This window comes from Salmo salar, chromosome 16 (assembly GCF_965601325.2).
Source record: "Salmo salar chromosome 16, fSalSal1, whole genome shotgun sequence".
Classification (NCBI taxonomy): Eukaryota; Metazoa; Chordata; class Actinopteri; order Salmoniformes; family Salmonidae; genus Salmo; species Salmo salar.
The window spans coordinates 14,174,383-14,200,941 of record NC_138306.1 but is presented as its reverse complement, the minus strand read 5'-3'; the positions used below and the strand labels follow the sequence as shown (position 1 = coordinate 14,200,941).

The window sequence follows — 26,559 nt, the reverse complement described above, 5'->3', positions numbered from 1 at the left end:
GAATACGTACTGCCAGTTAGCTCTAAAACGATCAATGGAGCCCCAATGATATATGAACATTTAAGAGTATTTTTTCCAATGTAACCTTCGCCATAAATAGGGCGGTAGAGAGAAGGGTGACTTACGAGACCACTGTGTTTGTGGAGACGATGTACTCCACCTCTTTGGTCCAGGGATTCATGAAACTGAACCAGCGGCTTCGCAGAGTGATGAAGGAGCCATCTTTAATCTTGAACTTATAACAGTTTGTGTTGATCTTTTCTCTCATCTGAAGCACTGTGAAACAAGATGTAAGATCACAGAACAAAATGTGGTGACTAAATATAGTAAGATGTAAATCACAAATTAATGTTGTCACGCCAGACAGTTGATCCAATACCTTGTCTGTGACATTCTGCCAGGTGGCCAATATCATCCTGATGGAAATACTCGTAGAAAGAGGTGCCAAGAAGCTCCTGGGGTAAGTATGCAAGAATGGCTGTGGCCCTGAATAGAAAGGAAAGAGAGTTTCTAATCTGTGCTGTTCTTTGTTTTTGAGAAGAGATCACTGAAGAGCCTTTAAATGGCATCGGAGCATTTCCTATGAACATTAATCAGTTCACGGACATTTTATGATAGTTTAAATTACCGCCATGAGTAATAATGGCCTGTGAGGTGTCAAGCTGTGAGCAGGAGATTCATTCATAAAATATACGGAGGCTGAACCTGCCTTGACAAGCCTATGTACGTAGGATAATCTTGGGTGAAGGGTGGTTGAAGAGGAGAAATTTACTGACGATTTGTTGCCTCTTCACGTATTACTTTAAACCATACTTCTAGAATGTGTGTTTTCTTGGCCAACTTGATGAACAACCAGCTCACATCTAATCATAAACCAACAGTGTCATAGTTAAATGAAGTTATAAGCTCCATCATCGTACCTCTGGTCAACAAAGACAAACTTCCCATCGATGGAGTGGCGGGAGACGTAGTCGGTGGGTTTGACGCGGATGTCCTCGTGGGAGGGCTGGGGGACGATGTGGGGATGCAGCCGGCCGATGGCCACCAGGCAGCTGAGGTTACAGCCCTCATTGTCGGGTTCGTTGTCATTGTCCAGGCCCATCTTGCTGGGCGGCCAGCTCTTCAGGTAGCCAGTACTGTGGATCGTGCAGAAGCTCTTGCGGTCGGCTATAGGTAGAAAAATAAACATTGTAAATATATTTCCTCCCATACAATGGTTATCTGTTTACGGGTGGTCCATGACTTTAAGTCAAGTCTAAATGACTGATTTAATGAGAAAACCACAAGCTAAGCAAACAAGTAAAACCAGCCATCTGAAATCAGTGGTCAATCAACAACGTTTTCCTAGATAAAATATTCATAAGCACTGAAATATTCAACGTGGGCGTCGCTGGACATTTGCATTCTGTTTTGCATAACCTGCACAGTTTTGCTTACTAAATGGTTTAAAATCGCAGCACATTTTAAAAAGAGATTGAAAGAGGTTTTGTATACTTTTAAGCCAGTAGTTCTGAAAGTACCACTCAAGAGCACTAAAAGGGTGCCCGAAAACTGTGCACAATGTCATCACGTCATGTTGTCTTTAGTGTTTTGATGATTTTACACTACATAATGGTTTTCCTTGTTGGATATCCCCATTGACAACTGTATCAAATAGTATGTAATGAATACATGGTAGGAGTGTATTGTACCAGCAGTAAAATATTTGTCAAATTAAAGTATTCTCCAAGACCTTGAGCTTAACAGATGCAGTGTGTTAATGATGCTAATGAATTTCGACTCCCAGGGTGCAATGCTCCACCCAGGGCTACTGGCTGGCTACTGCTAGAAAGCCCAGACAAACGCAAAGTAGTCTAAATATATTGTGGTCATAGCTAAGTTATGAATGCATTTCACATTACTTTTGGGTTGTTATCATATTATAATGCTCACATGAACGTCATGCTGAATATATGTTTGTGTCATTGTCACTCAATTATTCCAATTTAGTTGCTAGAAGATTAACGTAGCTTTTTTTAAAAAATGTTTTGGAACTAAACCGCCCTTGCACTGCACTGCTTTGTAACACCTTTTGCCTAGTGGTTTCGGTGGGCTGGTCCTAATCATCTGCTCTGTAACAAAATATTCCCATAGTTCGCTTCTGGAGCCAGTTTTGTCATCAAGCTGTGGGCGTCAAGGTATGATGTTTTAGTTAGAAGAAGCCATACTGTTGCCACTATCTCTCTTGCTTGCTTCTCAAAAGTGTCTCGCGCTGTGTCAGCTGCATGCGTAAGTGGCCTGGCTAGCTTACAAACAGTGGTGGAAAAAGTACCCAATTGTTATACTTGAGTAAAAGTAAAGATGCCTTAATAGAAAATGACTCAAGTAAACGTGAAAGTCACCCAGTATAAATAATTTCAAATTGCTTATATTAATACATTTTTTAAATACATTTACGGAAAGCCAGGGGCATGCTCCAACACTTACACAGAATTTAGAGACTAAGCATGTGTTTAGTGATTCCGCCAGATCAGAGGCAGTAGGGATGACCAGGGATGTTCTCTTGATACAGTGAGGGAAAAAAGTATTTGATCCCCTGCTGATTTTGTACGTTTGCCCACTGACAAAGAAATGATCAGTCTATCATTTTAATGGTAGGTTTATTTGAACAGTGAGAGACAGAATAACGACAAAAAAATCCAGAATGTCAAAAGTGTTATAAATTTATTTGCATTTTAATGAGGAAAATAAGTATTTGACCACTCTGCAAAACATGACTTAGTACTTGGTGGCAAAACCCTTGTTGGCAATCAGAGGTCAGACGTTTCTTGTAGTTGGCTACCAGGTTTGCACACATCTCAGGAGGGATTTTGTCCCACTCCTCTTTGCAGATCTTCTCCAAGTCATTAAGGTTTCGAGGCTGACGTTTGGCAACTCGAACCTTCAGCTCCCTCCACAGATTTCCGATGGGATTAAGGTCTGGAGACTGGCTAGGCCACTCCAGGACCTTAATGAGCTTCTTCTAGAGCCACTCCTTTGTTGCCTTGGCCGTGTGTTTTGGGTCATTGTCATGCTGGAATACCCATCCACGACCCATTTTCAATGCCCTGGCTGAGGGAAGGAGGTTCTCACCCAAGATTTGACAGTACATGGCCCCATCCATCGTCCCTTTGATGCGGTAAAGTTGTCCTGTCCCCTTAGCAGAAAAACACCCCCAAAGCATAATGTTTCCACCTTCATGTTTGACGGTGGGGATGGTGTCCTTGGGGTCATAGGCAGCATTCCTCCTCCTCCAAACACGGCGAGTTGAGTTGATGCCAAAGAGCTCCATTTTAGTCTCATCTGACCACAACACTTTCACCAAGTTGTCCTCTGAATCATTCAGATGTTCATTGGCAAACTTCAGACGGGCATGTATGTGCTTTCTTGAGCAGGGGGACCTTGCGGGCGCTGCAGGATTTCAGTCCTTCACGGCGTAGTGTGTTACCAATTGTTTTGTTGGTGACTATGGTCCCAGCTGCCTTGAGATCATTAACAAGATCCTCCCGTGTAGTTCTGGGCTGATTCCTCACTGTTCTCATGATCATTGCAACTCCACGAGGTGAGACCTTGCATGGAGCCCCAGGCCGAGGGAGATTGACAGTTATTTTGTGTTTCTTCCATTTGCGAATAATCTGATTGATTGATTGCTTCTGTGGACAGGTGTCTTTTATACAGGTAACAAGCTGAGATTAGGAGCACTCCCTTTAAGTGTGCTCCTACTCTCAGCTCGTTACCTGTATAAAAGACACCTGGGAGCCATAAATCTTTCTGATTGAGAGGGGGTCAAATACTTATTTCCCTCATTAAAATGCAAATAAATGTAACATTTTTGACATGCATTTTTCTGGATTTTTTTGTAGTTATTCTGTCTCTCACTGTTCAAATAAACCTACCATTAAAATGATAGACTGATCATTTCTTTGTCAGTGGGCAAACGTACAAAATCAGCAGGGGATCAAATACATTTTTCCCTCACTGTAAATGTGTGAATTAGACTATTATCCTGTCCTGCTAAGCATTCAAAATGTAACAAGTACTTTTGGGTGTCAGGGAAAATGTATGGAGTAAAAAGTACATCATTTTCTTTAGGAATGTTGTGAAGTAAAAGTTGTAAAAAATACAAATAGTAAAGTAAAGTACAGATACCCCCAAAAAGTACTTAAGTAGTACTTTAAAGTATTTTTACGGCGCTGCTTACAACTGCCCCCTTGAGAAGATTCCAACAAATTACTAGATAGACTCGATCCTCTCAATCCGTATGTGATGTGAGACTTTTGACAGAAATACCAAAAATTATATTACCGAACCGTTTCATGTTCTAGTATAAAAAAAGTACCGACGTTTCAGTACAGGGCGCAACACTATACTAACACAGTACACCAGTGACACCATTTAGGAGATACAGGTTGTGAGCATAGTGTTTCTTATCTGGCTGACAATGAATTATCTTCTAATGCATGTCTGGCTACAATTCCATCTTCAGTGCACATCATTTTCTGCTTGGTTTCCAGAGATATGCATTGAAAGAGAAATTAAACTACTACCGATGTCTAATAGATCTAACTATCCCTGCTCCACGTGACAGGAACAAGCGCTCAGATCTTGTGCACTAAAAGATGCCAGGTTAGAATGCAATATTTTTTTGCCTTTCTCGGCTGGGAGAGAACTGCAGATGGTTTAGTTTGCATGTATAAGCCATACATTGAGGTTTAAAAAAAAAAAGTAACGAGTTAGTTTTCAAACCTCGATAGTTTCACTTGAAGTTCTAAAATAAGCATATTGTTTATTAGCCAAGCCACTTGGTACATAGAGAAGCATACATCCTGTACTCTAATTGTAATGCTAGTATGATGCTAATGATCTGTGATGCCAGGTTTATGAGTACCGAAATAAAGGCATCAGGGAAGGAGGCTGGCCTAGATCTTGAGATGGGTACCTTTCTTTTTGGTGCAGGTGGAGGGGAAGTCCTTGTCCTCTGTTTTGATATAGGGCCGGTTACACTTCATTCGGCAGAAGAACGAGCGTCTGGCCCCGGAGCACAGTCGAGATAGCCCAGGGGTGATGTCTGTCTTAACTGGTAGACCGGCTGAGGGAGAACAATTACATCTGCTGAACATTGTGAGCTAATCATTCCCAATAACTTGTATATAATGTTAGAAGCATTATAATCTTATATGCCATGATGTTTATATACTTAATATTGCAGGTAAACTGCCAGGTAATTGGCATACAGTATTTAATGAGACATAATGCTGTATTGACTTTTTCACCCCGTGTCAGACTACTTTCCTGACTTGACCTGCCCTTATGAGGACAGGGTCTGACATGACAGGAGGGAGAGTTTACTTTTGGCATCGATGAGTCGCTCCCGGGGTGCTGTATCCGATGACGACAGTTGCTCCTTGACTTTGGCGATGTCTTTAGGATGCAGGTAATCAAACAGACTCTGGCCAATTAGGTCATTCTGAGGAAAGGGAGATTGACTTTGGAAATGAGCATTTGTGAGCTCAGATTTGGTCTGGTATAGATAGTACAACATGAATTACAGTATAACAGTAGGACATTTGACAGGAATGGAGACGTGCCTGGCAATAGTTGAGGATCTTGTAAACTGACTCCGAGACAAAAAGGATCTTCCCACGATCACATCCAACAACAAACAGAAAGCCGTCAGCAGCCTAAAGGAAGACACACAAAACATTGAGGCTTGTGTCGTCAGGCTCACCGAGAGAGCAACTTAGCAAAGAGGAGTTAGAGGGCATGAACCTACCCTCAATATTAAGTGCTTCAGTTCATCATCGGACAGGAAAGACGGCTTGTAGTTCGCCTCTGTGTAAGGGTTTGCTGCTCCTGTAGAAAAACACAAAAAAATTGTCATTGAATTCTCAACTTCTCCCTCCTCTTTGATGTCAAGTGATAATTTGCCTGCCGTCTGTCTCCATCGCACCTCTTAATGTCTTCATATGCTGGACAGCCATGCGTAGGACCGTGAGTTTGTCCAGCTTGCGGGACATAGCGTTGCAGGTAGGGACTAGTGCCGCCAGGTCGTCTATGAAGCTGTTCATCTTGTCCCTGCGCCGCTTCTCAATCTGACTGTGTGCCTCCCTATTGGCAGTGTAGCAGTAAGCAAACAGAACAACTCCTAGTCCTTCTGTCACACAGTGCAATCTATAGACTACATAAAGTGCCTATTCGTCGATGGGACAAGGCTTTCTCTGTCTCTAATAAAATAAAATAAAAATGAGCATTCAATTCACCCTGCAAGAGAGATTAGATTATATTTGATCCTGGAGTTCAACCGCTTGCCAGGTCACTAGAAACACCATGCGTAGCTGCCGACAGAGACTTTTAAAAGTGAACCATGAGGATTCAAGAATGAGTCTGGGTACCTGGCATTTTTTATCCGGCCCTGGTGATCACCACACTCCCTGGAAGAAGGGGGAAAAAGGAGACACATTTTAGTGGAAACTGTCTTGCACCAATCACACACACAACATGGGTCCTGTTACAATAACCCATTCACCACTGGTCCACATAGGTTATGTAAATGGTACAAGTCCATACACAGCGCTATACTATCTCAACATCTATGCCTCCCCTGTACAATATAGAACCAGTTACATGTAATTAATATAATAAATAAGCCTCACTGTTGGGTAATTCATGCCTTTTGCGGCAAAAATTCTCAACTAAGTTTATCCTTGTCTGTATCCATACTTCTATCGCTGTGGCAGTTAATCGGATGCCATCATCAACCATTCCTAGCAATAGTTCTGTCTACAAGTCCTATTTCCAAACCTTTAAAATTCAAAGTATTTATCCAAAAAAGCTAACTGCAACCAAAGGTAAAAAATGAAACCATACTTACTCGAAAGAAAATCCATCAATTCTGCAAAGAAAATAATGCGTTAATCATTCCGTTGTCAGATGAATGTGGATCAATAACAGATTGCAGGAAAACTACTGAGCGGACATACAAATTAGTCAATGTAGCACAATGCCCTAAAATATTTATTTTTGCAGATTGCCTGCTATAATTCTGAGAAAATGTGCAAAGTAAGTAGGTTGGGTTAATTATGAATTCATAGCTTTAGAATTCAGTGAACCCATCATCTCCAGCACTGACTGTGGTGGGAGACAGTGCACAGGGACTGAGTGGGCCACAGTGTCATGATGGGGATGCTTACTGGTAGTCGGAGGTGCTGCCCTTTCTCTTGCGGGTGTAGTCCATGCCTGGGGTGTTGACGGAGCTGCTGATCAGGTCGCTGGAGCTGGGGGACATGAACTCATTCATTGTAGAGGTAATGTCCATTCTTTGGTCTGCCATTAGATAATCTGAAACAGAAATATTAGAGTTACTAACTTGTACTATTTTTGAGGAAGGATCATTCAAATGGAATTCAAGAAAATTGCCGGACAAAGCAAGGCACAAAAGGGGTCTCGCTCACCACAAATGTTCATTACAGCTTCTGGAATTTCCTTCCATCCATTTGCAATTGCTCTGGATGAAAAAAAGTGTATACCGTAAGACTTTAATAGCTTAACATTGGCACACATTTCAGCAAATAAATGCCTGTTTCAAATAAAACGCCGGGTCTAAATGAATTGTTTACGAGGTTACCATGGACACGTCTGATGTTCCCACAGTCATATGCATTAAAAACGTTATTTTATTCTGTCATCATTGCTAGCCATAGTGCCACTAAATAGAAAACATAAAATTCATGGTGCTGAAGCGCAAAATCTGGGGTGTATGATAGGAAACCTAGTCTTTGCAAGTTTGATCTGGGATGGATTTGTTATTACACTTCACAAAAATATAAAAATGCAACTTTTACTGGGGACGGGGGGGTGACGGGGACATGAACCACCACATGCAGAAATGCCCCCCCCCCAAGTTTAATCATTGCATTGTGCTACAAAGTACACCAGCATCGTTGTACACTTTAGGAACATGCAGACGCCTCAGAGCGGTCAGGTAGGCTGTTTGGTGGCTTCAGGCACAGGTGAGGGATTTGTGTGTGTGTTGTGCTTTTTCTCTGAGTTGTAAAAGCAAGCAGAGCAGAAACTGGCTACTCTTTATTTGACTGATGTAGCTGGCAAGGTAAATGCTGTTTGACTTACAGAAAAAAGCATTTATTCCCAGTGCTGAGCTAGCTAGTAGTGTAACTGACATGTAACGTTAGCTAGCGTTTCATCCCCTCGATTGAAGTTCTGTCTGAAGTGAATGAGCGAACTAGCTAGCTAGTAGCTACCACAGCCAGTTCAGCTCTAGCCATCTGTCAGGTAGCAGTGTCTAACAGCTGTTGTGTGGCCTTTGTTTGTCCCGTTTTAAAATAAGTAAATTAACTTGGCTCGTTTTTGCCAGTTGATGTACCATTAGAGCTAGTCAAAAGTTGGCTAACGTTAGATGTTATTTTTGCCCTAATAAAAGTCAGTATAGCAATGTAACGTTATTGATCTGTCAGTTTCCCAAGCTAATTCCCTACTTTTCACACTGACACGGTATAAAAACAGCTCCAAAGGCTTCACTGTCATGGTGCAGTCAGTACACAACACTACAGTATGTTCATCATGTCTTAGCAGGATCAGGTGGTGACAGGTGTCCCAGCAGGGTCAGATAGCCAGGGAAGACCAGTCTAGTCAATGGAGCCCAGGTGAATTTTGCAGTATATTATAACAATCAGTGAATGGATACAAAGTTCCATCTTGAGTTGATGGGTAGGCTAGAGTCTGAGATCTGGGAATAATGGTAATTTCAGTAAATGAACCATTGACTGTTCTTGGATAATATAATGTATAAATCTAACCCAAGGTAATTCTTTGTCATACCTCATCTGAGCAGGATCAGATGGTGACAGGGGTCTCAGCAGGTCAGGCAACCAGGTAAAACCAGTCTGTGATGGCACTGAGGTGAACTTTCGCATATACAACACTTTATTCTATCTGTGCAACAAACACTGAACAAGCCAGAAGCTTCAAAGAATGAAAAACCTCTAAAGTCAAACTGTATCAATGGCTTTTCCCAATGACACAAAACATGTAAAACCAACAGTGTGCCGTACTGTTGGTTGTCACTCTGGTCTTGGCCTAACACACCTGAAACCAAAGAAAGTTTAACTAAGATCCAAAAGCTGAGTGGGATGTGTTCGTCATGGTAGTATCTTGTAGAAGTGTTTAGAAATATATTCAGGCCTAAAATATACTTTTTGGTCCACCAGCCACTGTGGCAGGTGGATTTAAAAATCTACCAGCCATTCAGATTTTTTTTACCAGCCCCCAAAGAAATTTCCTGCAAAAACACACAACAAATAAATAGATGAGCATGCTTTGTAATGTTTTTAAAACAATAAGTGTGTTACTAGAGGTAATGTAGTATATTGTTTAAGTTCATTAAAATTTTGTGACCTCAGTCTTTTAGCCAAAATATCAGACGAGACAACATTTTCACCTGCCCCTTTAAGGGCGGAAGGTTACCATGGTAACATGACTTGAGTCATGTTTGTGCCTAAGGGATTGAGTCTGACTAGTAGTAACGGCCTTCTCTTCCCTAGCAGTTGAATCTCAAACATTGAAAAACAACCAAGCTTGTGAACAAAACAATGTAAATAGCCAAGAAACACAAGGACAGTCTCACTCCAGCAGAATTTTGTTTAAAGTAAATTTGATAAACTTTTATGCCTGTGCGCAGAACTTAAAAAAAAAATGAATCTTTCACTCAGATCTTCAAGCCCCCAGCCAGGGTTGCAGCGCGAGGTGGGATAGGCTCCATAGGATTCGTAGTTCTTTGACTTTGTGTGATTAATTTACCAGCTATGAAACAAAAACGGCAAAAACTTTGAAACAGCTATAAAATGTGATCATACTTGACTATTTTTATTCACAAAGGCGAGTGAAATGCTTGCACTGTGGAGCCGTGAACACCAGCCAACGTGACTAGTGAAATAGACATCTTACCCACCAATGTCAAAATCGAATGTGACAGGTTAATTTTAGGCCCTGAACATATAACATTCTTATTTACAATAAACGTTACCCCAAAAATGGTCTTATTAGATTGTGTAGAAATGCAGGAAATGAGCTTTACATGCCCCAAAGATTCTGAGGAAGGACCCCCAGATTCCCCGCCAGGTTATGACCCCTCCGAACTTCTAAAACCAAAGTTGCACCCCTGAAACACAAACAACTTCAAAGATTTTGCTGAGTTACAGTTCATAAGGAAACTCAGTCAATTGAAATAAATTCATTAGGCTCGAACCATGGGATTTCACATGACTGGGTATACAGATATGCATCTGCTGGTCACCGGTACCTTAAAAAAAATGAAAACAAGGTAGGTGCGTGGATCAGAAAACCAGTCAGTATCTGGTGTGACCACCCTTTGCCTCATGAAGGGCGACATCTCCTTCGCATAGTTTATTTTTTACCCCCTTTTCTCCCCAATTTCGAGATATCCAATTCGAACTTAGTCTTGTCCGTAGGGGAGTTGCAGTGATGGGACTCGGGAGAGGCAAAGGTCGAGAACAATGCTTCACAGAGTTGATCAGGCTGTTGATTGTGGAATGTTGTCCCATTCCTCTTCAATGGCTGTGCGAAGGTGCTGGTTATTGGCGGGAACTGGAACACGCTGTCGTACACGTCAATCCAAAGCATCCTAAACATGCTCAATGGGTGACATGTCTGGTGAGTATTTGGACTATGGAACAACTGGGATTGTCAGCTTCCTGGAATTGTGTACAGAACCTTGCAACATGGGGCCGTGCATTACCATGCTGAAACATGAGGTGATTGCGGTGGATGAATGGCACGACAATTGGCCTCAGGATCATGTCACAGTATCTCTGTGCATTCAAATTGTCATCAATAAAATGCAATTGTATTTGTTGTCCGTAGCTTATGCCTGCCAAACCATAACCCCACTATCACCATGGGGCATTCTGTTCACAACGTTGACATCAGCAAACCGCTTGCCCACACGACACCAACACCCGGTACAGTTGAAACCGGGATTAATCCGTGAAAAGCACTTCTCCAGCATGCTATTGAAGGTGAGCATTTGCTCACTGAAGTCGGTTATGACACTTAAGGACGACGAAGTTCCCTGAGACTGTTTGACAGTTTGTGTAGAAATCCTTCGGTTGTGCAAACCTAGATTCATCAGCTGTCCGGGTAGCTGGTCTCAGATGATCCCGCAGGTGAAGAAGCCAGATGTGGAGTTCCTGGGCTGGCGTGGTTACACTTGGTCTGCGGTTGTGAGGCCGGTTGGAATTACTGCCAAATTCTCTTAAATCGACATTGGAGGTGGCTTATGGTAGAGAAATGAACATTCAATTCTCTGGCAACAGCTCTGGTGGACATTTCTGCAGTCAGCATGCCAATTGCACTCTCCACTAAAACTTGAGACATCTGTGGCATTGTGTTGTGTGACAAAACTGCACATTTTAGAGTGGCCTTTTATTGTTCCTGGCACAAGGTGCACCTGTGTAATGATCATGCAGTTTAATCAGCTTCTTGATATGCCACACCCGTCAGGTGGATGGATTATCTTGGCAAAGGAGAAATGCTCACTAACAGGGATGTAAACAAATTTGAGAGAAATAAGCTTTCTGTGCGCATCTAACATTTCTGGGATCTTTTATTTCAGCTCATGAAACATGGGACCAACACGTTATATTTTTGTTCAGTGTATAATGTTTATAGTGGTCATAACAGTCAAACAGTGTGGGAGTCTTCTACATTTTATTGAGCAAAAGCTGTGTGCATTAGGGAAATAGACACCTGGCTCTAATAGAATCCGGTCTCTAATAAGCGTTGGTTGTGTTAACTGATTAAAGTAAATAAATGCACGGGCTATTAATTTAAGCTTTACGGTATGTTAATTCTAAATCACAACACTCATCTTTTTACATTTCATCGCTTCAAACAATTAAGTCTGCCGTCCGTGAGAATAAAGAGTGAATTTTACACTGCACACACACACACACACACACACACACACACACACAGCTACAGACTAGACTGGTTGCCAGGATACCTCAAGAAGAAAATGCCATCTAGGACATGTTTGGATTACTAATGGATCTCAGAGGGTAAAGAATGGACAGTGAAGGACCATTGTCTGACGGCATCAAAATAAATCCAACGGTGGTCGCCTTTTTATCAAAACGGGCCTACAGTGCGTTCTGCATCCTAACAAACCTCAAATGTACATCATACCTCACCTAAACTGACCCACCTAGCACCTTTCAACACATCAGTGGCACTTATGCAACAGTAGCAAAGTGTTGAGTCAGTATATAAAAGCAAACAGAGGCCTGGCCAAAGCTCATCTCTGCTTCTGTCCTCAACCAGGGGAGTGCTCTAATCACACCACAGGGCTATTGACCCATTAACCTACCTACGAGGCTGCCTCAATCAGGTATCTTAAGGACAACGTGTGCTTGTGTGTAATCTTCTCATCACCGTCTGTCAGGTGATCTAAGGATGACTCGTTGGGTGGCGAGTCATCCTCTGCTAGTGAGTGTTATCTTAGTTTGAGATGGGGTGGGGGGGTGGGGAGAGATGCCTCCTGGTTGGTTGGTCTGGTATTCCTTCTCTGAGACACTGAGCTAGGTGCTCTACCTGTACAGAGGACTGTCAGATGTGGTCCGACTACGGCAGTAATCCTAACATCCTAGACCAAGGTTACACATCAAAGAAACACATGCAATACTATGTTGGAAAATCAAGGACAGTAACATAGAAGCATTTTCACAGTAAAAAACTAAATGCCCCCATTTCAAATTAAAATCACATAGGCCTAAATATCCATATTATGCCTATCATTAAATCAGAAGTGCTGCAATGTTATAACAGAGCATAGGCATACTGTTGATGTAGAATAATATTCTGTTAATCTTCCATACTATTCATGGGCCTTTTTGTTTAGAGGCTTCCGGCTTGTGAAAGTTATTCCCTCCTGGCCTGAAAAAGCAAAGCACTTCTTGTTATTGTCTTTTCTGTGGGAGTGGGACAAAGCCCCGGGAAAACCACTGTCATGATCAGCACAACGCAAAGCACAAAACGGTCAGCTTCTCCCGGCGTAATTTCCCTCCTTTACTTGATTAAAACATGGTTTCTGAGGAGATGATCACAATAAGGCTCCCAGCGCAGCTGAGGACAGTGGTTTACTGTACAGCAGTTCCATTCCAAAGCTTTTTCCATGGCTTATGGATTTACAACCAACATTCTTGACAGATATCTTAGAAATGATCCATCGTGTCAGGAACACTTCAATAAAACTTGTGAGCATATTCAATATCCAAAAAGGCAGTTTGGAGCATTACTTGAATGTAACGTTACCAAATAAAGCACTGGCATTCAGACAACGATCAAGATCTAGGAAATATTGGACTCTGCCTATGTACAACTCACTGGAAACAGACAGACTTCAGGGAGCCAAAAACCCGCCTCCCAAAGTTGTGTCACAAAGCAGCATTGTTGGGTTGGTTCAGTACACTAGCTAGCAGCCATAGCCCACATAGAAAAGAATGTGACAGAAACACTGGCTTGACGTGCAGTGTGAAAGAGGAAATATATAATCCCGTTCAACTGCGTGTATAACCCATGACCTGTGCGATGGGGCGGCCGGTAGCCTAGAGGTTAAGAGCATTGGGCCAGAAACCGAAAGGTTCAAATCCTCGAGCCGACTAGGTGAAGAATCTGTCGATGTGCCCTTGAGCAAGGCACTTAACCCTAATTTCTCCTGTAAATTGCTTTGGATAAGAGCGTCTGCTCTATGTAAATAGTTTGATTTAAATGTTTACATGCTTCGCAAGAAGAACAATTTCCCTAATAATCCTGTTTACATGGACATCTGAAATCCTGATGGGATACATGCAGAAAAATAACCAATCAAAATAAACGTTCTACCACAGCGACCATGTTATTTTTGGGAAGTCTAATTCTGATTTCGGGCATATAAAGTTTGTCTGTGAACATTTCTATGATGGATACTTTTCCCCAAAACTCACGTCACACGTTAGGGAGGCTTGCACTGCTGGCACATGCCAAATCAAATACACTGCTCAAACTCCGATTAAGCTGGTTTACATGTCCCAGGGTTTCCTTTAGGAAAATATGACTGGGAAAATTCTATTTTAACGGCCATTTCATAAATTAACCCGACCCATATGCATTGGGTGCATAAGCCATTAAGGCGTCCACCTACGGTGCTCAGAATGACAGAAATCACATTTAGATTATGGTAATGGTCTTAACAGAACATGAAACTCATGTAATGAAGCAGCCAATAAAACATAATTTTCTAATATTTGTCAAAATGCAATTCGCAGGAAAACACCATTCTAAACAGCGCACCTGATAACGGTTCCATATGAGATTAAAACAAACATCGAAGGGGGGGGGGGGGGGGGGGGGGGAATCTAAAGATGCAACAACTAGGCTGGGTTGCTAATATGACTAGGATTGTGCCTTTGGCTTCTGGACAATAAAATAAAGTTGATATGAAAACCAATAGAACAGGAGAGATTGTCAAAGACCACAATGGGTGACATTCAACAGTGAGTGCAGCACAAAGAAAACCATCTCAACTGGATCACTGTACAGATGACAGTAGGAGCATCTGCTCTGAGATAACATACATAAAATACTCAGATTTACATTTACATTTAAGTCATTTAGCAGACGCTCTTATCCAGAGCGACTTACAAAATGGTGCATTCACCTTATGATATCCAGTGGAACAACCACTTTACAATAGTGCATCTAAATCTTTTAAGGGGGGGGGGGGGGGGTTAGAAGGATTACTTTATCCTATCCTAGGTATTCCTTAAAGAGGTGGGGTTTCAGGTGTCTCCGGAAGGTGGTGATTGACTCCGCTGTCCTGGCGTCGTGAGGGAGCTTGTTCCACCATTGGGGTGCCAGAGCAGCGAACAGTTTTGACTGGGCTGAGCGGGAACTGTGCTTCCTCAGAGGTAGGGGGGCCAGCAGGCCAGTGGTGGATGAACGCAGTGCCCTTGTTTGGGTGTAGGGCCTGATCAGAGCCTGAAGGTATGGAGGTGCCGTTCCCTTCACAGCTCCGTAGGCAATCACCATGGTCTTGTAGCGGATGCGAGCTTCAACTGGAAGCCAGTGGAGAGAGCGGGGTGACGTGAGAGAACTTGGGAAGGTTGAACACCAGACGGGCTGCGGCGTTCTGGATGAGTTGTAGGGGTTTAATGGCACAGGCAGGGAGCCCAGCCAACAGCGAGTTGCAGTAATCCAGACGGGAGATGACAAGTGCCTGGATTAGGACCTGCGCCGCTTCCTGTGTGAGGCAGGGTCGTGTCAGATGACACATCCAATTCTGATTACATGATTCAGTTTACAGTGGACAAGTTTGACCTTGGTACAAGGAGAACATCCTGGATCTGAATGCCACCAAGACCAAAGACCTTAGAATAGACTTTAGGAAGCAATCAGCTCTGAAAGAAATCACCATTGGTGACCAGAGCATAGGTGGAGTACAAGTACCTCGGTACAATAGTTGACAATAAGATGAACATTGGAGCCAACAGTGGGCGAGTGTTATATAAATGTCAGTCAAGACTGTACTTCCTGCATTTTCTTAGAAGGCTGAATGTCAAATCTGTTTTACAATCCTTTTACAGATGTTTTAATGAACCTGCCTTAACATTTTGTGTAGTTGCCTGGTTTGGTTCCTTCACATGGGCAAGTCAGAAAACTCTAGAGAGTGGGGTCAGTGGTAAGATTGTAGGGAGAAAGCAAAAGGCTCTGAGACATTTACAAAGAGCACACACGTAAGAGTGATTAAGAAATAATTTTGGATCTTACACAGCCACTGAACAGCCAATATACAATGAGTGCACAAAACATTAGGAACACCTGCTCTTTCCATGACAGACTGAACCAGGTGAATCCAGGCTATTATCCCTTATTGATGTCACCTGATAAATTCACTTCAATCAGTGTAGATGAAGGGAGAAGCCCCTGCCTTGACACAATGTGTGTATGTGTACCATTTAGAGGGTGCAAGACAAGACAATGGACAAGACAAAACGTGGTATGGTAGTATGTGCCAGGTGCACCAGTTTTAGTGTGTCAAAAAATAAAAAGCTGCTGGGTTTTTCACACTCAGTTCTGTGTGTGTCTAGAATGGTCCACCACCCAAAGGACATCCAGCCAACTTGACACAACTGTGGGTAGGGCTGGGCGGTACACTGTATTTTACTATAAACGGTATTGAGGCACGGACTGGTTTGGGTTTTTACTTTATCTTCTATAACGGTATTTGAATGTTTGGTTTGTTAAATGTGATATGTCGTGTGTAATGTTAATTTTTATAGTTTATATATACCGCCAGTCGAGTCCTCCCTCGATGACAACGATGTTTCCACTTTGCATAATAAGCTTTCTATAATTACACTATTAGTTTGTTTCTTACATCTGCAAACAGCTAGTTTGTCTTTTCTTAGCAAGTTAGCTAAATTGTGTTAGCTGCTAATGGTAATCGCTAGTAAGCTGGCTAGCTTACAAGGCCTCGTTTTCTTTGCCCATATCGTGCAGCCCTAACATGGCAGTGTGGAAATTGCATCAAATGAGTGCAGGAAATGCAGAAATGTATGGAAAGGCAGGAGGTTTTAGGTTAAAGTTAAATTGAACAGTATGAAACAATCAGTATGGAAAAAGACCCATTAAACTGAGAATGTATGTGTTGCTGCCATAGGGTCACACACTACTCAAAGCAAATTTAGAACTTTTATTATTCAAGAACATAAAATATTGTCAAAAATGTGATATAATTTTGGCCAGCCCTGTGGAATGTATTGGAGTCAACATGGGGGGGAAATTCTACTAAGCTAACATTTGGAATTGTTTTAAGACAGTCCTACCATGGATCATTTAGCTATTTGATTTTGAATTTTAGGACCCCTTTAGGTATCAAAATGTTTGATTTGGCCTTTACTACTATATCCCATAGGAATGGATTGGATAACATTCATAAATGGCAAAAGACATTACTTATTTTTTGACTAATGTTTTAAAGTGTCTGTCTTAGATCTAGGACATATAAGAAAGCTAAGGAAATAGTTTTGTTTTTTTGGACCCCTTATTTTTGTTGACACAAAACTACCTCCATATTTCCATAAATTAGTATGGGTTACCATCAGGCGAGTCCCGTGACATTTGTAGGGGTCGTAGAGAAAAACGGAGAACACCATCGTGTTCATGAGTCTCATCTTTCCAGAATGGTCATATTAGTTTAGGCCAAACCGTTCGGACGCTACAGACATTTTCGTGATGTCTCATGGTCTGACAAACACCGCTGTAGCTCGACCACCTTCCACCGCAGATGCGGAAGGCTGACATAGGCGGATTGAGACGCAGCCCATGCAAAAAAAAACATCTAGCTTAAAACTGACAGATTTTGACAGGATGTTTTAATTATGTTACTTAGATTGATTCACGGGTGCATCACGACTTACGGAGTAATAGTTTTGTACTAGTGTCAGTGCGGCGTTTAAGTGAACATTTATTTGTGTGATTTACCTTGTATAGACCATGGTTGACAAATTTTAGAACTGTTGAATCTTGGCCCCTGACCACTTCCTGTTGCGCTGCGTTTTTAATTGTAGTGACCGCCGTCAACAAGTTGTAGCTAGCTTGCCTTCCCCTCCCCCTTTTCTGCATCCCAACTGTGTAGTAATTTGCATTCCGACACGTGAAAGGCAGCAATACGCCACAAAGCCTCGAGTCTGCCGGAAAGCTACAACAAGAAGAAGTTTAGCTAGCTAGCCATCTTTAGCTACTAGGGATAGCTAAGGGTTGAGTGCTGTGTTGGGGTTCGTTGAAACAGGACAATGTGTGTGGAATAACATTTTTGTAACATGCACTTGACATGTTGAGTTCTCTGGGGCAGTTAGCTAGCCGGATGTAGTGGGGCCTCACGTTCTAAAGGGTTTTGTTATTGTTTACATGACAAAAATGGTCTATAGCACAGCTCTTTAATGAAATCGATTTGTGACTTTAATTAGGCAAGTCAGTTAAGAACAAATAATGGATCTTAAAGGAAATCAATCTACAAAACGATCACCCTCAATCACTTAAGGAGATCACGAAGATCATGGAAACATTAGAATTAGTGGATATATGGAGGTTGAAAAACACTGACCTAGTGAGATATACATGGAGGCGCCTTAATCAAGCTAGCCGTCTCCATTACTTCCTAGTCTCGTTCTGCTGGCATCAAAAGTTTAAAGAGGTATTAATAGGAGAACGAATGCGATCGGACCACCATCTAATTGGCCTCCATATAGCTCTTACAGAATTTCCACGTGGACGGGGATATTGGAAATTTAATCAAAGCCTATTGGATGACAATTTGTTCTTAACCAAGACAAAATAATTCACTTTTGCACAACATAGGTACAGCAGATCCCCTTATTGAATGGGACACATTCAAATGTACATAGAGGCAGGTCACCCCATGACATGTACACACTCCTAGTCCCCAGTTAAGACTCCTCATACAGCGGCTGGGTCCTACCAAGTCTACCAAGGCCATTCAATACAATACTCATCATTAAAACAAAAGCAGTTTAGATCAAAAGAGATTAGACTAATAAAAAAGAGGAAGTAAAAGCACAGGTAATGGAACTGTACAATAGAGGAACAAAATAGGTTAGAGGAAAAACAAAAATAAATGGAGGTACTTATTCAAGAACGATCAAGTGTAATGTATTACAAAAATAAAGCGAATTGGATGGAAAATTGTGAAAAATGCACAACATTTTGTGAATCTTCAACACAGAAATTCTACCAAAAATAATTTATTCATGATTCACCAAATTATATTTTAAAAGAGGAAGCAAAATATTAAGCATACGTTTTCTTTTCAGTCTCCTCAATTTCCCCTGAATGTTAACTGTAAGGATTTCTTTCCTAATAAAATGTAAAATTAACAACATTTACAGAAAGACCTGTGAAGGCCAATTTACAGAAGAGGAACTTTGAGGAAATAAAATATTTTCAGTCTGGAAAAACACCAGAGCTTGACGGTATACTAGTAGAGGTACAGTTGAAGTCGGAAGTTTACATACACTTAGGTTGGAGTCATTAAAACTCGTTTTTCAACCACTCCACAAATTTCTTGTTAACAAATTATAGTCTTGGCAAGTCGGTTAAGACATCTACTTTGTGCATGACAAGTCATTTTTACAACAATTGTTTACAGACAGATTATTTCACTCATAACTCACTGTATCACAATTCCAGTGGTTTAGAAGTTTACATACACTAAGTTGACTGTGCCTTTAAACAGCTTGGAAAATTCCAGAAAAGGATGTCATGGCTTTAGAAGCTTCTGATAGGCTAATTGACATCATTTGAGTCAATTGGAGGTGTACCTGTGGATGTATTTCAAGGCCTACCTTCAAACTCAGTGCCTCGTTGCTTGACATCATGGGAAAATCAAAAAAATCAGCCAAGACCTCAGAAAGAAAAAAAAAATTGTACTCCTCCACAAGTCTGGTTCATCCTTGGGAGCAATTTCCAAATGCCTAAACGGTACCACGTTCATCTGTACAAACAGTAGTATGCAAGTATAAACTAGAGGTCGACCGATTAATCAGGGCCGATTTCAAGTTTTCATAACAATCGGTAATCGGTATTTTTGGACACTGATTTGCCGATTTTTACACCTTTATTTAACTAGGCAAGTCAGTTAAGAACACATTCTTATTTTCAATGACGGCCTAGGAACGGTGGGTTAACTGCCTTGTTCAGGGGCAGAACGACAGATTTTTACCTTGTCAGCGCGGGGATTTGTTTTTGCAACCTTCCGGTTACTAGTCTAACGCTCTAACCACCTGCCTTACATTGCACTCCACGAGGAGCCTGCATGGCATGCTGACTACCTGTTACGCGAATAAATATTTTGTTTTCGAAATTATAGTTTCCGGATTCTACCATTTTAATGACCAAAGGCTCGTATTTGTGTGTTATGTTATAATTAAGTATGATTTGATAGAGCAGTCTGACTGAGCGATGGTAGGCACCAGCAGGCTCATAAGCATTCATTCAAACAGCACTTTCGTGCGTTTGCCAGCAGCTCTTCGCAAAGGCTTTAAGTCATAAACAGCTCAATGCTTGAAGCAATCAACTCCCGAGATTAGGCTGGTGTAACCGACGTGAAATGGCTAGCTAGTTAGCGGGGTGCGCGCTAATAGCGTTTCAAACGTCACTCGCTCTGAGACTTGGAGTAGTTGTTCCCCTTGCTCTGCATGGGCAACGCTGCTTCGAGGGTGGCTGTTGTCGATGTGTTCCTGGTTCGAGCCCAGGTAGGAGCGAGGAGAGGGACGGAAGCTATACTGTTACACTGGAAATACTAAAGTGCCTATAAGAACATCCAATAGTCAAAGGTATATGAAATACAAATCGTATAGACAGAAATAGTCCTATAATAACTACAACCTAAAACTTCTTACCTGGGAATATTGAAGACTCATGTTAAAAGGAACCACCAACTTTCATATGTTCTCATGTTCGGAGCAAGGAACTTAAACGTTAGCTTTCTTACATGGCACATATTGCACTTTTACTTTCTTCTCCAACACTTTGTTCTGCATTATTTAAACCAAATTGAACATGTTTCATTATTTATTTGAGGCTAAATTGATTTTGATGTATTTTATTCAGTTAAATAAGTGTTCATTCAGTATTGTTGTAATTCTCATTATTACCCAAAAAAATAAAAAAATAAAACCGGCTGATTAATCGGTATCAGCTTTTTTTGGTCCTCCAATAATCGGTATCAGCGTAGAAAAACCATAAATCGGTCGACCTCTAGTATAAACACCATGGGACCACGCAGCTGTCATACCGCTCAGGAAGGAGACGCGTTCTGTCTCCTAGAGATAAACGTACTTTGGTGCAAAAAGTGCAAAATCATTCCCAGAACAACAGCAAAGGACCTTGTGAAGATGCTGGAGGAAACGGGTACAAAAGTAAAACGAGTCCTATATCGGCATAACCTGAAAGGTCGCTCAGCAAGGAAGAAACCACTGCTCCAAAACCACCATAAAAAAGCCAGACTATGGTTTGCAACTGCACATGGGGACAAAGATAGTACTTTTTGGAGAAATGTCCTCTGGTCTGATTAAACAAAAATAGAACTGTTTGGCCATCGTTATGTTGACCATCGTTATGTTTGGAGGAAAAAGAGGGAGGCTTGCAAGCCGAAGAACACCATCCCAACAGCGAAGCACGGGGGTGGCAGCATCATGTTGTGGTGGTGCTTTGCTGCAGGAGGGGCTGGTGCACTTCACAAAATAGATGGCATCATGTGGAAAGAATATGATGTGGATATATTGAGGCAACATCTCAAGACATCAGTCAGGAAGTTAAAACTTGGTCGCAAATGGGTCTTCCAAACGGACAATGACCCCAAGCATACTTCCAAAGTTGTGGAAAATGGCTTAAGGACAACAAAGTCAAGGTATTGGAGTGGCCATCAAAGCCCTGACCTCAACCCTATAGCAAATTTGTGGGCAGAACTGAAAAACCATGTGTGAGCAAGGAGGCCCACAAACCTGACTCAGTTACACCAGCTCTGTCAGGATGAATGGGCCAAAATTCACCCAACATATTGTGAGAAGCTTGTGGAAGGCTACCCAAAACATTTGACCCAAGTTAAACAATTTAAAGGCAATGCTACCAAATACTAATTGAGTGCATGTAAACTTCTGACCCACTGGGAATGTGATGAAAGAAATACAAAATGAAAAATCATTCTCTCTACTATTATTCTGACATTTCACATTCTTAAATTAAAGTGGTGATCCTAACTGACCTAAGACAGCGATTTTTACTAGGATTAAATGTCAGGAATTTTGAAAAACTGAGTTTAAATGTATTTGGCTAAGGTGTATGTAAACCTCCGACTTCAACTGTATATCAGACCTTTTTTTGATGTACTCAAAGATCCATTATTACCATTTTTCAATTACTCCTATACAAATGGTAGACTTTCAGGTACTCAACAACATCTGATTTCATTACTACTAAAACAGGACCCAGGTAGTAAGTATAAAGATTCAGTCAATTAAAAAAAAAAAAAACTGGAGACCTCTAACACTTCAATGTTGTGATACTAAATAATCCTGGCGAAATGCATAGCACATAGAATAAAAAAAGGTTTTACCAGATATTGTTCATCCAGGTTTTTTTTTTTTTTTACACGGACGATATATTGGAGATAATATACGACAATTACTTGAAACTCAACATTATGAAACATCGAAGATACTAGGCCTGGTCTTCATAGCACATTTTGAAAATGCGTTTGATAAAGTACGACTAGAATTTATATATAAATGCCTGGATTACTTTAATTTTGGTGAATATCTTATACAATGGGTTAAAGTTATGTATAGCAGCCCCAGATGTAAAATAGTAAATAATGGTTACTTCTCAGAAAGTATTGAGATTTTAAGGAGTAAAACAAGGCTGTCCACTGTCTCCATATCTATTTATTATGGCGATTGAAATGCTAGCTATTAACATTACATCCAACAAGAACATCAAGGGGTTAGAAATCCAGGGGATAAAAACTAGTGTCAATGTATGCCGATGACGCTAGTTTTTTTTTTTCTTAAGTCCCCAATCTGGATCCCTGCACTGTCTCATTGAAGATCTACATCACTTTTCTAGCCTCTCTGTATTAAAACCTAATTATGACAAGTGTACCATATTACATATTGGATTGTTAAATTTATTTTTATTGTCTTTACACTACCTTGTAGTTTACCAATAAAATAGGTGGACGGTGAAGTAGACATACTTGGTATTCACAGCTAAAAATAAATGAATTTACCACAATTAATTTCAATAGAAAGTTAGCAAAAATAGATACGATTCTGCAACTATGGAGAGGTAAATACTTGTCTATTTATGGAAACATTACGTTGATTAACTCTTTGGTCCTATCACAGTTTGTTTACTTATTAATGGCACTGCCTATTCCAGATGACTCTTTTTAAATCATAAGTGCTAAAAAATTTCACTTTATTTGGAATGCCAAGCCAGACAAAATTAAACGTGCCTATTTATATAATGAATATGAGTTTGGGGACTAAAATGATTAAATATTAAAGCTTTAAACCTCTCACAAAGCTTCACTCATACATAAGTTATACTTAAACCCAAAATGGTTCTCCAGTAGATTATTAAGAAACGCTCATCCTTTGTTCAAAAAAATTCCTTTATACAGATTACAACTTCTCATTTCCGACTAATTGAAAATTAGCCATACAAAGCTAGTTACAATTTCAGTTGTATCCTCCAGAAAAGATAGAACAAATATTATGGTTAAACTCAAATATACTGATTAATAAAAAAAATCTTTATGGAATATAATTATATTTATTAATGATATTATGAATAGAAACGGAGGAGTTATGTCACATATGCATTTATCAAAAATATATGGGAATATCTGCTCAATGCGAATTTACAACCAACTGATTGCAGCACTACCACAAAAATGGAGGAGGCAAGTAGAAAAGGGAGAAGGTAGGGAACTTGTTTGCCTGCCATATATTAAAGATACAAATTGGCTGGAAGGAACTGGCATAAATATACCAGTTTCATTTTAGAACAAAAATGTTGACAGCTGCGCCATAGAAGTTGCAAAATAAATGGGAAGAGATGTTTGATGTATGCATTCCATGGCATATGGTTTATGAACTGGTACAAAAAAAACTACATTTGATTCAACACTTAATTTTTCAATTTAAATTATTATATACAATTCTTGCCACCAACTGAATGATATATATATATATATATATATGGGGCATACAACAATCTCAGCTCTGTAGATTTTGCTGTGAAGAAACAGAATCAATAGATCATTTATTCTGGTATTGCCCCTTTGTAGCGTGTTTCTGGTCACAGGTTTAGGAATGGTAAAAATGTTAAAAAACAAACAAAATGCACTTAAAATGAACCTTACAAATAGCAGTGTTGGGCGATCTGGAAAGCCATAGTCAAATAATAGTCATAGGAAAGGTTTTCATCTTTAGCTCACAATCTGTGGATACTATACGATTAGAAAGGTTCAAAAACTATGTAAAACATCACAGTACAATTGAAAAATATATGGCACATGGAAACCAAACGAGGGTGATCTATGGTGATAGGTGGGATGGGCTGAGAGTTGGGATTAAAGAGTTTGTTTGGTAATGTATTATTTTTATGTGACCGCTTTATATAAAAGTACCATGTATGTAAAATGTGTATGTATATGCAAAATGTATGTATGTGTAGCAGAAAAGCTGTAAAAAAAATGAAGATATTTTTCCTCCAAAGAGGTGAAGAGGGGTTAAAAAAAACAACAATAATATATATCTTATTTACAATAACGGCCTACCCGAGCCAAACCCTAAACCGCACGATGCTTGGCCAATTGTGTGCCGCCGTATGGGACTCCCAATCACGGCCGGTTGTGATACAGCCTGGAATCGAACCAGGGTCTGTAGTGAAGCCTCTAGCACTGAGATGCAGTGTCTTAGATCGCTGCGCCACTCGGGAGCCCCTAAAGAGATATATACCTTCTAAGAATTTGTATCTGTCATGTGTAAATGTTGCTGTTTATGTTCACTATATAGCTTTATCTTATCCGACTTGCCAAAATAAAGTAATTAAATTCAAATCTGCTGGCTGTGGTTAATCCCTACCAGAAACATGTTAACACCTTTCTTTCTTAGATTCCGTTCCTTTCCTCTCTACTGGCTGTGGTTAATCCCTACCACAACCTATACATGTGAACAACTCCTTTTCTTTCTCCAAATTTCTTTCCTTGCTTCATTTCCAAGCTCCCCTTCTTTCCCTCATCTAACTTTATTTTCATCTCTAATGACTGTGGTTAAAGATATTCTCTGGTACTTTTGTATACTTTTTAGCCAGTAGTTCTGAAAGTGTGCCAAAAGTGGTTCCCAAAAATTGGAAAGGGAGCAAGGAATGGGTATAGGAGCTAGGAAATGAAATAACAAGGAAAGGGAAATAAGGACGAGGCAAGGAAAAAGAGGTATGGAAAGAAAGGAAGCTAAGAAAGGAGGAATGAAAGCTAGGAAAGGAGGAAGGAAAGGGCACAAGGAAAATTACCTAGGAAATAAAAAGGAAAAGAACAAGAAACAGGAAGTAGGAAAGGAAGTTAGGAAAAGAGGAAACAAAGGGAGAGAGGAAAGGAATCTAGGAAAGAAAAGCAGGAGTCCACAAGTATGTGGTAGCGATTAACCATGGCCAGTAGAGGAAAGGAAGTTAGCAAAGGAATCTATGACATGAGTGAGGAAAGGAAATAAGGAAAGGAATCTAGGAAATAAAAAGGAGAAATTCACCAGGGTTGGGGTCAATTCAATTTGTCATTTAGTAGACACTCTTATCCAATGCGATTTACAGTAGTGAGTGCGTACATTTTCACACTTTTTTTCCTGTGCTGGTCCGCCATGGGAAACGAACCAACATCCCTTCCGTTGCAAGGTTCATGGTTTACCAACTGAGTCACATGGGTCAGTTCCATTTAAATTCAGTAAGTACACTAGAATTCAAATTCTCTTCAATTCTTTTCATTTAGGAACATTTTGAATTTGGTTAACTTTTTGAGTTGACTGGAATTGAAATGGAATTCACCCAACCATGGCATTCACATGTATGTGGTCGAGATTAACCACGGCAAGTAGAGAGGAAATTAAGAAGGAAAGGAATCTAGGAAAGAAAATGAGTTCACGTGTATGTGGTAACCACTGCCAGTAGCTGGCGATAGTATTGGTTTTAGTGACAGGCTTGTTTTAGTCACAGCCTACTGCTGCGGGGCTGCAGCACGATTACGTTACTATTGTATTAGGCTAACTAACTAGGTTGCTAACATTACCTAATGCCCCTCTAGAAAATCAGTATGACCAGGAAAAACAAGTCGTTGTTGTGCTAGCTAGCAACGTTAGTGGATAGAGGTAGCTATCTAACCAACTAGCCATTTGTCATCACGATATATTGATATATCTTATTAAGATAAGAAAACATGACGTACTTACATTAGATAAATTAGCTATGCCATCTCCATTCAATGATAGAACCCTCTGTTACAAAAACTGTGATATACGGTACTCAGTCTGTGACCTACTTTCTCCCCTCTGTCATGACTGCCGCACTACTAACCTAGTTTTTCTAAACCAATTGTATAGGAGGACTACACCATGTCCTTTTTCTCACCAATCACAAAACGTTTGAGAACAGGAAAAGATGATGGACATACTGATTGTCTAATCACAGAGGGCGCATTTGACATTGCAGCCGACTTTAAACATTGGGCGCGTTTGAGAGAATCACATTGTTAAGCCGTTAACCATCGTTGGTCACCGCCTTTCAACGTGTGTTGTATTATGGTGTAAAACAAATATCCGACTTTCACCTAGAAGTCGCATGCATGAACTTTACAAAAACATGTGATCAAAGGTCATTAAGTTTTGACTGCAGTCGACT

The 26,559-nt window shown here is 40.6% G+C and overlaps 1 protein-coding gene across 1 annotated transcript in view; it reads right to left on the bottom strand.

Moving 5' to 3' along the window:
- LOC106573213 (basic helix-loop-helix ARNT-like protein 1) overlaps window positions 1-26,245 on the bottom strand; it is a 28,107-nt gene extending 1,862 nt beyond the window's left edge. The window contains exons 1-13 of the mRNA XM_014148046.3: window positions 26,112-26,245; window positions 7,470-7,522; window positions 7,209-7,356; window positions 6,890-6,910; window positions 6,411-6,449; window positions 5,969-6,126; window positions 5,792-5,871; window positions 5,607-5,699; window positions 5,368-5,485; window positions 4,958-5,107; window positions 921-1,167; window positions 380-486; window positions 126-276 (exon numbers count right to left, since the gene is read on the bottom strand). Coding sequence (XP_014003521.3) covers window positions 126-276; window positions 380-486; window positions 921-1,167; window positions 4,958-5,107; window positions 5,368-5,485; window positions 5,607-5,699; window positions 5,792-5,871; window positions 5,969-6,126; window positions 6,411-6,449; window positions 6,890-6,910; window positions 7,209-7,356; window positions 7,470-7,482 — 1,325 coding nt within the window. The 5' untranslated portion in view covers window positions 7,483-7,522; window positions 26,112-26,245. The remainder of the gene's footprint in view (window positions 1-125; window positions 277-379; window positions 487-920; window positions 1,168-4,957; window positions 5,108-5,367; window positions 5,486-5,606; window positions 5,700-5,791; window positions 5,872-5,968; window positions 6,127-6,410; window positions 6,450-6,889; window positions 6,911-7,208; window positions 7,357-7,469; window positions 7,523-26,111) is intronic.
- Window positions 26,246-26,559: the final 314 nt, after the last annotated feature.